Source organism: Hippopotamus amphibius, chromosome 2 (genome assembly GCF_030028045.1).
Source record: "Hippopotamus amphibius kiboko isolate mHipAmp2 chromosome 2, mHipAmp2.hap2, whole genome shotgun sequence".
In the NCBI taxonomy this organism is placed as follows: domain Eukaryota; kingdom Metazoa; phylum Chordata; class Mammalia; order Artiodactyla; family Hippopotamidae; genus Hippopotamus; species Hippopotamus amphibius.
Window position 1 is genome coordinate 55329639 of NC_080187.1, and position 14781 is coordinate 55344419.

Consider the following 14781-nt stretch of genomic DNA (forward strand, 5'->3'; position numbering starts at 1 on the left):
GCCTGGGGAGTCAGGGAGAGCATCACACAGGAAGTGACTTTTAAGCTTTGTCTGGGATGATGAGAAGGTGGGAAGAGCACATGCAAAGGACCAAAAGGATGGCATGTTTGGGGAGTGGTAGCAAGTTCAGGGGCAGCTATGCAGGAAGACCTTTCGGGCAAACAGAGAGCTGGTGATGCTGGAGAAATTGATTGAGTTCTGACCATGAAGGACCTTACGTGCTGAGCTAAGGAGTGTGGCTTCCTTCCACTGCAGTCAGGCACCACGTGGTCCCCAGGGTTCTCATACAGGAGACAGACACTACAGAGTTCCCAGTTTGGAACTGAGAGGTCAAGGCTGTCCCTCATATTATTTGTTTTTTGTATTTTTTAATTTATTTATTTATTTTATATTTTGGCTGCACTGGGTCTTTGTTGCTGTGTGTGGGCTTTCTCTAGTCGTGGCAAGTGGGGGCTACTCTTCATTGCGGTGCACTGGTTTCTCATTGTGGTGGCTTCTCTTGTTGCAGAGTGCGGGCAGTTGTGGCACGCAGGCTCGTTAGTTGTGGCGCACAGGCTTAGTTGCTCCCCAGCATGTGGTATCTTCCCAGCCCAGGGACTGAACCCGTGTCTCCTGCATTGGCAGGCAGATTCTTAACCACTGCACCACCAGGGAAGCCCTCCCATGTATTATTTGAATAGATATTTTCTTCCCTGACTAGACTATTCTCCTTTGAAGCAGGAAGCAAGTCTTTATTTTTGTGCTCCTGTAGCTTTGCTATTTATTCAAAGTAGAGTCCAGAAGATCAGTAGTACTGGGGCTTGCTAGAAGCGTAGAATCCCAGGCCCTTGGGTTTGAACCAACTCTTCTGGTGATTTCTGTGCACATTAAAGCTTGATAAACCCTATCCTCCAAAACTGCTTTGTGCACAAAGTTCATTAAATATTTGTCAAATCAGACGTCACTGGAAAAATCTCTTTTTAATAACAATTGGATTTTCAAAAAATTTTTATTCTTTCAAGTAGCCTAATGGATTATACCCCAAGATAAGTTGCAGGAGGCATATATTTGTTCTATTCTCTAATCCCACAAAGCTTAAGGAGGTCTGTGCCCTGAAGGATGCTTTATTGGGATGATAGGGAGGAGTCCACTGTGGGTGATTTGCTCAAACTAAATCTTGTGTTGGTGACAGGCTTAAAGGAAGCAGAGGCGGAAGAGACCGTGCCTTTGGGGTGGGGTGGGGGGGCGGGGTGGCCTCGTGCTCCTGATGGTCCTTGTCCCTAGAATGAATACTTGCATATGAGTGGCCTGCGGAGGTTTGTGGAAGAGAAGATACAGCTGCTGGAGAAGGGCATTGACCAGTGCTTTGCTCACATATCGCGGCCTCTACAAGAAGGCGTCCGAAATGCCAGAAGTTCCTACCGACGGATCCTTGGGGCGTGCCTGGTGGTGAGTGACCCTCTAAAAAGAAAAACCGTGATGTTCGGTGAGGCCTGCCTGATCCTCCACCTTTTTTCACTATCCCATTGCTTTTGAAAGAAATAAAGAGCCAGAAGAGAGAATGAAAATTGCACATAAGAAAGCACATTGAATGAAATGTGCATTGTGAGGACCCGGGGAAGGGTACATGTTCAGGAGAAAGGGCTGGAACTTAGGATCTGAGGGTCTTGTTTTCAATGCCAGCCCCACCAGATATCCTCTCTGTAGGCCTGGGTGAGGCCCTAAACCCACTTAAACCTGTTGGATTTTTCTTCTGTAAAATGGGGTTGGTAAACACTTGCCCAATCTATTTCACAGGGTTGATGTAAGTATCAATTAGATACATGATAAGAAAGCACCCTGTAATCTCTCACTTGGCACACAAATTGCTGTTTTATCTTTTAATTAGTTATATGGGGTTTCTAACGGATGAGAAAGAAGAAACCTGTTGTTGTTTAAGGTGTGAAGTTTGGGGTAATTTGTTTCATAGCGATAGGAAATTAAGTGACTCTGAAGAGAGCTGTTTCTATACGATGACAGAAGATCCCGGATCACAAAAAGTGTGAATGAGTGGGTGGGTGCTGAGAAGGTGAAGACACAGGTGGGGACCAGTCCTCTGAGACAATGTGCTTGTGGAAGGAGGAGCAGCATCAGGCATCTTCAGGCCGCCACGAGGGCTTCATCCCAGGAACTGTCCCCTCTCTCCTCAGCCCTTCAATGGCTTCTTTCTCTGTGACTATGGACACAGCCAGGGCTTTCCTGTTTGATAAGCAACTTGCCTTTGCAATCAGACATTTGGGCAAAAATGTATATACTAACATTGTATCATTATGTAACCTAAAATAAACTAAATGTCTAATCATAAGAGAATGGTAAGGTGAATTATGATACATCCATATGACATTATGTGCTTATTAAAATAATTTTTTGGAGCTATTTATAATGAATTGAGGAAATGCTCATGATATAATATAAAGCAAAAATGCCAGAATATTAAAATAGAGATAGATAGATAGTAGGTAGATAGATAGGGGTAGATAGATATGGATGGGTAGATGCAGATAGCATGATGCCAGTTGTACCATGCTACATGGCCGTTCTCTTATATCATTGATTAGTGATCACAAAGCCCTCTACTGAAATTGTGGTCAGTGCAAATGTATTTTTAATTCTCTTCACTGAGGATCAATCACCATGTGGCTAAAATTTGTCAAGTCTCTTACAGCTCTAGCTTCATATTATTTTTTTCTTCCAATTTGTGAGTTTATGTCCCTGGGAAAAATATTACAAAGATATACATGTCAGATTACATGTTATCAATATTTAATAAAAAGTATAAAACATTGGGGCTGTGCTTGGAAAATCTGAAACGTATACTCACAGTAGAGTCAGAGCACATTTTCATTTAACAGCAGCTCATTTAGCACATATTTTTCAAGCACTGCGTATACCAGGACCAGATGGTGAGGACATCGTGATAGATGAGACATCGGGCCTGATCTCAACCAGCTGATGGTCCAGTATAGCAGCCTCATGAGTAAAGAGACAAATGGAAAGCTGTATGTGAGCAGAGAGAGCAGAAGATGCTTTGGGAACCCAGGGCAGGGGTACCTGTCGACCTGAGATGTGACTGTTATCCTCTCTGTATAATTTAATATGTTGAAAGATCGTCTCTACTCTTCCACGTAATCCTTGCTAATAGCATTTGGCCAAAGGCAGTACAGTTCTGATCCTGTGAATTCTAGGTAATACCTACTAACTCCACTATCTTATTGTTTAATTATCCAGAGGAGTAAAGGAAACCAGGGTTTTCACCAGACTCTGAAGGCGGTTTGCCTGAAAAACGGCATTTATGCCTCCAGGACTCTCGCGAGAATAGATCTGAACGAAGCCATCACGCAGCCCATCTATGAACAGATTGATCCCGTTTTTGGAGGCCTTTTTAGGTAAAGGATCCAACACTTGGCTCCTTTGTGAACAAATACCCAAAGAACGCTGGGCCAGAGTCTCATCTTTAAAAATTTGTACTTTGGATCTGGAAGGGTCCTGAGTAGCTTGCAACTTGAGGAGGAAAACTTAGTCTTTGGCAAAACACAAAAGCCTTCTTGGCTTGATTTACTTAAAAATTTCCCATGGTGACCTGGAGTTCAGCTGGAGATGCTGCTTTCAGACTAATATTATGATTCCCTTTATTCTTCAAATATCTCCTACATGCCGCAGGGGATCCATTTTCTTATGGATCTGAGCCCAGGCCAGGGTATTTTGGTTGGAGAGTGTGGAATTAGGGAAACACACAAGCTTCGTAAATTTCCCTGCGTGCAGAAAGGAAAAGTGTCTCAGGATGACTCTGCTTGTTTTTGACACACAGCACACTCTCACAGGGAGTGGGGTAGGGGATTTGAAACTTCATGGCGCCCCCTCTTTCCATTTTTCCTTGACCTCCAATCCTTTTGTCAACCCACATAAACAGAATCTCCTAATCACCAGTCAGTCCCCAGTCTCCTTCCTGTGCTTCTAGCATTTCACCTTGCCCACCACCTGGTCCTGCTCGAACCATTCTACCTTTGTTCGATTCTTACTCAGCGCTTCCTGCCCCCCAACCTGCCTTTAAATTTGTTTGGAATCCTGCTGTTCCACCTACACCCACCCACCCCTGTTTACACAGCTGTAGGGTAAAGTCCAAATCGCTTGGAATGGCCATCAAGACATTCCACGTGCTTCCAACTGGCTTTTCCCATCTCTCCCTGCCCGGCCCCCCGCCCCCTGCCGTGTCAACCCATGGCTTTTACCAGCTTGAGGGCAGCAAAAAGCGACTGAAATGTACCAGGAATGGGGCTAAGTACTTTGCATGCATTATGTTATCACATCCTCCTCATAACCCTTTGAAGTCACTTCAGTCTAACACACTGCCATTTGGAGAAATGACAGTTTTCCCAGGGTCACCTGGCTTGTAAGTAGAGAGGTAGGACTTCAAGCTTCTGCTCTCTCCTCTGCTCACCTGTTGCTTCTTACTCATGGGATGTCCTGAAACCTAGTTCACTATGTTGTCCCGGTGGAGAATGCCTCTTCCTTCATTTCACGTCCCTAAATCTTACCCATCTTTTAAGGTGTAGGTCGTCCCACCCTTTCAACTTGGAACACCTTAGCAGCAGAAAGACTATGAGTTTTGAGGTTAAATAGATCAGTGTCCAAAGCCTGGCCCTGCTACTTACTAACTGTGTGACTTTGAACACATTAGCAACCATCTCTGAACCTCAGTTTTCTCATCTGTAAAATGGACATCATTGCACAGACTTCATAAGTTTTTATGCCAAGGGCCTGACACAGCACAGTGCTTGGGACATTATAGGACTTGTATAACTATTAGATCTTGTCCCCTTTCTCTTAAAAATGAGTAAAAGAATACCAGCAGGTTTCCTCTTTGTTTTAACCCCACAATAGTCACCGTTGTCTCAACATTTTATGGTGCTTTCTCCTGTAGGTCTGGGAAGCCCACTGATGGTTCAGCTCTGATGCCTCACATAGATGCTTTTAAGCAGTCTCTGCAGGAGAAGATGACAGAAATTGGGATAAGAAATGGCTGGAAATATGATAGCTATAAAAAGAGTTTCCTGATCCAGGAGGTAAGATCCTTATAAAGTGAAGAGGGCGGTGAGGTTGGGTAGTGTTTTTTTTTATCCCAGCAGGATTTTGGAGGTTGCCTGCCTCTCCCTGCTTGTTTCCCTGGAGTGTCTAGGGTCTGGGTGGACCTAACAGCAGGCACTGTGGGATACAGAACATAATGGGGTGGGAAAGAGAGAAGTGGTCCCGAGTCTCTTATGGACATAGCAAGCTTTGTCCCACTGAGAAGCAACCAATAATAAATGCTGAGATTGTCAAGTAGACCCAGTTCCCAGGAAGAATCTTCTAAGAATCCTTAGATGTATAAACATTTGAATCCACCTGTAACATTCTCACTGACTTCTTTATCATTTTTGCCAATATTGTGAAGTATTATTTGAAGCCGTGAAGGTTAAAGAAGTGTCATTTTTTTGCAGATCAGTTTTTAGTTTTGGGTCCTCAAGACTCTTGTCTGTGACTCATTTTCTTAGTCTAGGTTGTCTTAGTCCATTTGGGCTGCTATAACAAAATACCATAGACCGGGCAGCTTCTAAACAACAGAAATTTATTTCTGAATGTTCTGGAGGCCAGAAGTACAAGATCAAGGTGCAGGAAGATTTGGTGTCTGGTTGGGCCCACTTCCTGGTTCATGGGTGGCTGTCTTTTTGTTGTGTACTTAAGTGGCAGAAGGGGCAAAGGAGCCCTCTGGGGCTACTTCTACAAGGGGAATAATCCCAATTGGGAGGGCTCCCTCCTGAAGACCTAATCACCACCCAAAGACCCCACCTCCTAATGCCATCACATTGGGGTTTAAGATTTCAACATAAGAATCTGGGGGGAGACTTCCTTGGTGGCACAGTGGTTAAGAATCTGCCTGCCAATGCAGGGGATACAGGTTCTATCCCTGGCCCGGGAAGATCCCACATGCCATGGAGCAACTAAGCCCGCGCACCACAACTCCTGAGCCTGTGCTCTAGAGCCTGCAAGCCACAGCTACTGAGCCCACGTACTACAACTACTGAAGCCTGCACGCCTAGAGCCTGTGGTCCACAACAAGAGAAGCCACAGCAATGAGAAGCCTGTGCACTCAACGAAGAGTAGCCCCCATTCACTGCAACTAGAGAAAGCCCATGTGCAGCAATGAAGACCTAACACAGCCAAAAATAAGATATAAATAAATTTATAAAAAAAGAATCTGGGGGGACACAACTACTGAGTCTATAGCACAGGCCCAGCCCAAATTACATGGTACTACTAGCGAAATCACCTATACCTCCCCCACCCTCCCCAAAATGCCCCATCCCAACCCATTACATGCACCTGAGTTAAACTCTGCGAATAGTTAACAAGTTGTCTGAGGTGCCAGGCACTGTGGGAAGCACTTTGGGATATAAAGATGCTTAAGAAAGAGTTCCTGCCCATAAGGGAACTCACAGCCTGGTTGTGGAGGAGTTGTGTGAACAGTCAACGATAACATAGGGCAGAGGAAATGGTGGCCACAGTGGGAACCCCCTGCCCTGCTTCTGTTAAGGAATTGTCACAAATGGCCTTTTGTTAACATGGATTCTCAGATAAGTGCCATCCTGGGAGGCCTGGAGGGACACATCCTCAGAAAGAAGAGGAGAATTTATGAGTCTCTTACCACCTCTGTTCAGAACGACCTGAAGCCCTGTTACGAAGGTGGGGGCCCCCGAGGGCAACGTTTCCACTTCCTCCGGGGTCTGTCTGATGTTCCTTTAGCATCTTTGTCTGCTGCTCCCCCCTCAAAGTACTTGTCCTCCTGCGTCCTAAGCCCCCATAACACTCTTCGTCTACAAATTAAAACCGAACAATTGCAAGGGTGTGTGTTTCCAATTCTTTCTGTCCACCCTTTAAATAGACACCTTACTTCTCCTCTCCGTGTTGCATCTCAGCTAATTAAACTATAAAATCTATTACCCAGTTCTCATTCTTATTTTCTTTAAGTATATGTAAACTCACTTTCCAGCTCTTTCTTGTTTCGGTGGTCCCATTGTTTTTTTCTGGAGTGGACGGGGAAGTTTGGAGTTTTGTAAGCTTCTGCTCCATTCACGCATTAGATTTTCTACGTGAAAATGATCTAAATATTGAGTTAGTGTTTTGTATCATGTAATTCTATTTCCATGGTGTAGAAAATGGTGCTACCTGTATGAATATATATGTGTGTGTGTGTAGGTATATATAATCTGTGTGTGTGTGTATAGTTTGCTTGCTTGTCTTTCTTTCTGATGCTAAAGATTTCTAAGCAGGTCCTTGCTGTGCTGTGACTGTGGCTATCATTTTTCCCAGAGGCAGCTCAGATCATGGGCAAAAAGGCATGTGAAAGAATGAAAGATGTCCTCAGAAGAGGGGTGGACCAGCAGGTGGCTGAGGGCATGTTCGAACGGGCACAAGAAAGGATGCAACACCAATTTCAGCAGCTGAAGGTATTTTATATCCATGGTTTGAATCCCAGTCCCAAAGAGGCTCCTGGGGGAGCACAGGAAGTAGGTACAGAAGACAGAAGAAGTAGTAGTTGTTTGGGCCCAAATAGAGCCAGATGCCTTCTGTAAAGAGGGCCCAACTGATGCCCATGATGCCGGGCCAGAGGCCAGCCTCCACTTGGCTTCTGCCTCTACTGCCACCACATGTTGACTCGAGCTCCTCTCTGAGGCTGTGGCTTCAGAAATGCAGCCCCTCCAACTCTCCTCTGCATCTTTCTCTTTACTGAGTCATCACTAGAACAACTTTAATATCTAGAGGGGATGCTAAACTCTTCACAAACATGAGCTGATTGAATCTTCAGCAAGTGTGAAGTAGGTACTATTATTATTCCCATTTTACAGATGAGAAAACTGAGGCAGAGAGAGGTGTATCAACAGGTCACACAGCTAGTAAGTTATAGAGTGGGGATTTGGGACCACGTAAGCTGGGTCCAGCAATAGCATAATCCCAAGACAGATTTTTTTTTTTTTCAATGAGGGAAAATGTCTTGTCTGCATAAAATACCAACAGATAAATGCCAATCAACCATTATAGGTCAGTCCATTATGGTACCTGGCATAGATTTAGGTGTGATGCTATCTATCTCAGAAGACAGTTCCTGACAGTCTCCTCAAACCTAAGTGTTTCTGTCAAGTACACTTGGACTATCTTGTCCCAGCCCTGGGTCTCTCAGCTTGCCAGCCTCCTCCCCAAGTAATATAAATTCTTTGTGTTAGTCCAAGCAACTGTCGGCCCCTTCCCGGCCAATAGAGTTTCCAAATTTATCAGTCTCAGCCCAGGCTCAGCTGACCTCTCCCAACCTCCCGAGGACCCTGGCTCCTTGCTGTTTCTGTCCATCTTCCTGAAACATCTCCAACCTGCTTCTGCACAATCTCCTCTCCTCCCATCACCGCAGTTTTAGAAAATACCTTCTTCCACAATGCAAAGCATGTAATTTCTCTTGGACCAGGCTAAGAGGTATCTCATTTACCAGGAGCGGTTTAGTTTCCGTCATTTAACATATTACCACCATATAAAATACTTGCAGCAGAAAATTTGCCAAACTCTATAGCTGCCAATCCCCACTGAGTATATAAACACTGGCCCTTTAAGGTGCCCAAGAAAACAATTCCACTGAAATATGATTAGCACATTGACCATATACAAATGTATCTTAAATGACAGCAATGCAGGAAGGTGAAACTGGGAAAGACCACAGAGGGTTCCCATTCTCTGATCTCACAAACAAGGAAGCTGAGGCCTAGGGCCTGAGTTACTAGCACAAGGTTCATGGATGCAGCTGGGACTAGAGCTTCGGGTTCCTGGCCCGGTGCGTTGAAGGAAAGAGCGTAAGACTTGGAGTCAGGAGATGCCAGTTCAAAACTAGGCTCTGTCAGGCTAAGGGACAGTCAAGTGTTTTTCAAAGGGAGGCAAGAGATGATTAGGAGAGGGAAATGGTTTTAGCTGATAAAAGGACTGAGAGTAGCAAGAAGACATTTCTCAAGTAGTTGGAAAGTTATCTATATATTAATGGTGTGTTATGAAAAGCAGGAGGTTGACAAACACACGGTAACTAAACGCACGATAGGACAATGGGACAGTGACCCATCTTTGCAGTGGCTGTTCTTCCCCTACCCCCACCCCATATCTCTCTCAGTCCTCACTACTCCTGATTCCATCATTCGGCATCAGAGGTACAATCCCCATGAGTCTAGAAAGGGAGATACGAAGGCAGGTGGACCCCTCAGAAATGTTGTCCTGATGATTGTGGTCACCCAGGGTATTCTCAAGGGGTCCACCCTTGGACCTGACTTTGATTTCTGCAACCCCAGTCCCTATACTCTCTGGTTGGGGGATTGGGTGGGGTCCCTTTCATGAGATTCCTTTCCCTTAGTCTATGCCCTCCTAACAGAATGACTGTCCTTTGTCATGTAGAATGGAATTACGGAGAAGGTGAAGGGTAGCATCACCACCATGCTGACCCTTGCTTCGTCCCAGGGGGATGGGCTCTACAAGGAGCTTGCAGGTAAATACACAGAACCTTTGCGTAAAGTGTGGTGATGCCGAGAAAAATACAGCAGGGAGGGGGAGAGAGAGGTCAAGGAGGAGGGGAGAGTGTGGCCAGGGAAGGTCTCACTGGGAATGTGATGTTTAAACAAAAACCTAAGGTAGGGGGCGCACTTGGGCACCAGACTGTTATTCTCACAATTCAGAAGACCGTAGTTATTCAGGGCTGGGACACTGGGGTAGTTTCAAGTAAGCTGGGCCCTAGAGTGGGGCCTGGAAGGGTAAGTAGGATTTAAGAGGCAGTGAGGAGACTGGAGAGCTTCCAGACTCAGGAGCAAGACAAATAGACTCGGGTTCTGACTCCTTTCTTGGTCATGGTCTTGACTTCCATCACTGGCCAGCTCAGGGTGGGTGAGTCTGAATCATGATGTGGGGCATGTAGAGCCAAGGGGAATTGGAGAGGCTTTCAGGAGAATGCCAGAGCCAGCTCTAAGGTCAGTCTCAAGTGTCCCTTCAAAGAGGACAGTGTTTATCAGGGTTCTCCAGAGAAACAGAACCAATAGGATGTATATGTATGCCTGTATATACGAGGGTAAGTCAAAAAATTATCCACACCCTGGCTGTAGAATTTATAGAAGTTTTAAAGCTTGTGTTTCCTTATTAATTTTGTCTGGATGATCTGTCCATTGATGTAAGTGCGGTGTTAAAGTCCCCCACTATTATTGTGTTACTGTCAATTTCCTCTTTTATAGTTGTTAGCATTTGCCTTATGTATTGAGGTGCTCCTATAGTGGGTGCATATATATTTATAATTGTTATCTCCTATTCTTGGATTGATCCCTTGATCATTATGTAGTGTCCTTTCTTTTCTCTTGCAACATTTTTCATTTTAAAGTCTTTTATCTGATGTGAGTATCGCTACTCCTGCTTTCTTTTGATTTCTATTTTCTATTCTATTCTATAGAATATTTCATATTCTATCATGGAATATCTTTTTCCATCCCCTCACTTTCAGTCTGTATGTGTCCCTGGGTCTGAAGTGGGTCTCTTGTAGACAGCATATATATGGGTCTTGTTTTTGTACCCATTCAGCCAGTCTGTGTCTTTTGGTTGGAGCATTTAGTCCATTTACATTCCAGGTAATTATCAATATGTATGTTCCTATTACCATTTTCTTAATTGTTTTGTTTTTGTTTTTGTAGGTCCTTTTCTTCTCTTGTGTTTCCCACTTAGAGAAGTTCCTTTAGCATTTGTTGTAGGGCTGGTTTGGTGGTGCTGAACTCTCTTAGCTGTTGCTTGTCTGTAAAGGTTTTGATTTCTCTGTCGAATCTGAATGAGATCTTTGCTGGGTAGAGTATTCTTGGTTGTAGGTTCTTCCCTTTCATCACTTTATATTGTGCCACTCCCTTCTGGCTTGCAGAGTTTCTGCTGAGAAATCAGCTGTTAACCTGATGGGAGTTCCCTTGTATGTTGTCATTTTTTCCTCGTTGCTTTTAATAATTTTTCTTTGTCTTTAATTTTTGTCAATTTGACTACTATGTGTCTTTACGTGTTTCTCCTTGGGTTTATCCTGCCTGGGACTCTGTGCTTCCTGGACTTGGGTGGCTATTTCCTTTCCCATGTTAGGGAAGTTTTCGACTATAATCTCTTCCAGTATTTTCTCGGGTCTTTTCTCTCTCTCTTCTCCTTTTGGGACCCCTATGATGTGAATGTTGGTGTGTTGATTGTTGTCCCAGAGGTCTCTTAGGCTCTTCTTTTCATTCTTTTTTCTTTATTCTTTTCCGCATCAGTGATTTTCACCATTCTGTCTTCCAGGTCGCTTATTGGCCCTTCTGCCTCAGTTAATCTGCTATTGGTTCCTTCTAGCATATTTTTCATTTCAGTTATTGTGTTGCATATCTCTGTTTGTTTGTTCTTTCATTCTTCTAGGTCTTTGTTAAACTTTTCTTGCATCTTTTTGATCTTTGCCTCCAGTCTTTTTTCAAAGTCCTGGATCATCTTCACCATCATTATTCTGAATTGTTTTTCTGAAAGGGTGCCTATCTCCACTTCATTTAGTTGTTTTTCTGGGGTTTTATCTTGTCCCTTCATCTGTTACAAATTCCTCTGCCTTTTCATTTTCTCTATCTTTCTGTGGCTGTGGTTTTCATTTCCACAGAACGAAATACTGCTGATACTGCTTGATAATTCTGTCTGCCCTCTTGTGGAGGAAGCTATCTAAGAGGCTTGTTTGCGCTTCCTGATGGGAAGGACTTGTGGTGGGTAGGGCTGGGTGTTGCTTTGGTGGGTGGAGCTCAGTAAAACTTTAATCTGCTTGTCTGCCAATGGAGGGGGGGCTGCGTTCCCACCCTGTTGGTTGTTTGGCCTGAGGCGACCCAGCACTGGAGCTTACAGGCTCTTTGGCGAGGTTAATGGTGGACTCTGGGAGGGCTCATGCCAATGAGCATTTCCTAGAACCCCTGCTGCCAGGGTCCCTGTCCCCGTGGTGAGCCACAGCTGCCCCCCACCTCTGTAGGCAACCCTCAAACACCAGCAGGTAGGTCTGGTTCAGTCTCCTGTGGGGTTGCTGCTCCTTCCCCCTGGGTCCTGGTGTGCACAGTACTTTTTGTGTACCCTCCGAGAGTGGAGTCTCTGTTTCCCCCATCCTGTGGAAGTCCTGCAATCAAATCCCACTGGTTTTCAAAGTCTGATTCTCTGGGGATTCCTCCTCCTGTTGCTGGACTCCCGGGTTGGGAAGCCTGACGTGGGGCTCAGAACCCTCAATTCAGTGGGTGGACTTCTGTGGAATAACTGTACTGCAGTTTGTGAGTTGCCCACCCAGTGGTTACGGGATTTGATTTTATCACGATTGTGCCCTTTCTACCATCTAGTTTGCGGCTTCTCCTTTGTCTCTGGATGTGGGGTGTCTTTTTTGGTGAGTTCCAGTGTCTTTCTGTTGATGATTGTTCAGCAGTTAGTTGTAATTCCAGTGCTCTTGCAAGAGGGAGTGAGCACATGTCCTTCTACTCTGCCATCTTGAACCTATACACTGTTCTTTAATAATCTATAGAAGTTTTAATGTAAGTGGAGTGTGGATAATTTTTGACTCACTCTGGTATTTATAGAAAGAGATCATTTTAAGGCATTGGCTCATACAACTGTGGCAGGTTTGTGAGTCCGAAATCTGATAAGGGAGACCAGCAGTCTGGAGACACAAGACAGACTTGCAGTTCAAGTCCAAAAGCAGTCTGCTGGAGAACCAGGAAGATCTGACATTGCAGATGAAGTCTGAAAGCAGTCTACTGGAGACTTCCCTCTTGCTCAAGGGAGACCAGCCTCTTGTTTTAGTCAGGCCTTCAACTGATTAGATGAGGCCCACTCATGTGTGGAGGGCAATCTGCTTTACTCAGAGTCCACCAATTTAAATGTAAACCTCATCCAAAAATATACTCACAGAAACCTCCAGAATAATGTTTGACCAAATATCTGGGCACCATAGCTCAGACAAGTGGACACATAAAATTAATGATCAAAAAGATACCATTTGATTGCAGATCTTGGGCTAAAAACCTGAGATGCCAAAACAGAGCAAATTTGCTTAGAACAGGGACAGCCTGGGGGAGAGAAATCGAAGAAGGAGAGAGGTGCCTGGAAAAGACTTAGGGGACATTCAGCATGGGGTGTGCTTTGTATCTCCTTGCACTGAAAACTTGCGAGGCCTTTGTAAAGACCCAGGGATTTCCCAGTCCCTTTTTATAGGTAGGTTTGTGTTTATTTTGAAGGTGCCCCCTATGCTGAGATAAGCCTTAAGATAAGAGCAAAATTGCCTGGTTTGATTGAGCTGTTTATAAAACACATTGATTGGACTGTCTGATCTCTAAACTCCATTCTCGAGCTCACATTCTGGGACAGGTGACCCAGGTCCCAACAAGATTCTCAGTGGATCTGTGTCCTGGGGATATTTCTGAAAAGATCACTAATTCCTGATGCTCTTTTGTAGATGTCAAAAGTGAATACAAGGAGATGGAGAAGCTGCACAGGAGCCTGAGGGAGGTTGCTGAGAATGCAGTGCTGCGGAGGGGCATGCAAGATTTCCTTCTGAGAATGTCCCCCAGCAAAGCTGGCCCCACCAAAACATAGATTTCTTTGGGCTTAGAACCAAGGGGATGGAAATCAAGCCTGGAGATGAATAATCAGATTTACTTCTGTTTGTTAAAACCTAATAAAGAACATCTCCCAACTTTGGGGGCTTTACAGACAATAGAAACTCAATATATTATTACTTCTGGCATAAACTGAGTCCTGAGCAACATCATTTCATTTTTAATTTATAGCCAAAAAGAGTCATCTAGAATCCCTTACAGAGTTCTAAAGCTTTAGGGACGAGAAACTTGTGTTTCACCAAAGAAGAATATCTAAACATTGAAAAACTTATATGTGGAATCTAAAATATGATACAAATGAACTTATTTACAAAACAGAAACAGGCTCACAGACATACAAAACAAACTTATTGTTACCAAAGGGGAAAGGGGTGGGGGGGAGGATAAATTAGGAGTTTGACATTAGCAGATATAAACTGCTATATGTAAGGGACTTCCCTGGTAGTCCAGTGGGTAACACTGTGCGCTCCCAATGCAAGAGGCCTGGGTTCGATCCCTGATAGAGGAATTAGATCCCACATGAATGCTGCAACTAAAAGCCTGCATACTGCAACTAAGAGTCCACGTGCTACAACTAAGAAGCCCACATGCTGCAACTAAGAAGCCTGTATACCACAACTAAGAGTCCTCATGCCGCAACTAAAGATCTCATGTGCCGCAACTAAGACTCATCACAGCCTAAATAAATAAATACCTACTATATGTAAAATAGGCAAACAATAAGGTCCTACTGTATAGCACAGGGAACTATATTCAATATCTTATAATAAACTATAATGGAAAGAATATGAAAAAGAGTATATATTAAAGAATATATATGTATAACTGAATCATTTCACTGTACACCAGAAACTAACACAACATTGTAAATCAATCATACGTCAATAAAAAGCAAAAAATAAACATCAAAAACTTTAAATATTGTGGGAAAAATTGCAAAATAAAACTTTAGGGGCCTAATTCTTTTTCTCATTTTAATACTGATGAGACTTTGGGGAAGGAGATAATACTGTGCCATGGAAACATGATGGGTTGTTCCAGGGGTTGAGAGCCAGACAGATAAGAAACCTGGCTTTACCACTTCTCAAGACTC

General features: G+C 44.1%; 1 protein-coding gene across 1 annotated transcript in view; it reads left to right on the forward strand.

The window, feature by feature from the left end:
• The window catches only part of NUGGC (nuclear GTPase, germinal center associated), a 47631-nt gene extending 33822 nt beyond the window's left edge, over positions 1 to 13809 (forward strand). The window contains exons 13-19 of the mRNA XM_057722614.1: positions 1264 to 1428; positions 3247 to 3404; positions 4940 to 5081; positions 6630 to 6738; positions 7366 to 7502; positions 9475 to 9565; positions 13526 to 13809. Of these exons, the coding sequence (XP_057578597.1) occupies positions 1264 to 1428; positions 3247 to 3404; positions 4940 to 5081; positions 6630 to 6738; positions 7366 to 7502; positions 9475 to 9565; positions 13526 to 13665 (942 nt within the window). The 3' untranslated portion in view covers positions 13666 to 13809. The remainder of the gene's footprint in view (positions 1 to 1263; positions 1429 to 3246; positions 3405 to 4939; positions 5082 to 6629; positions 6739 to 7365; positions 7503 to 9474; positions 9566 to 13525) is intronic.
• Positions 13810 to 14781: the final 972 nt, after the last annotated feature.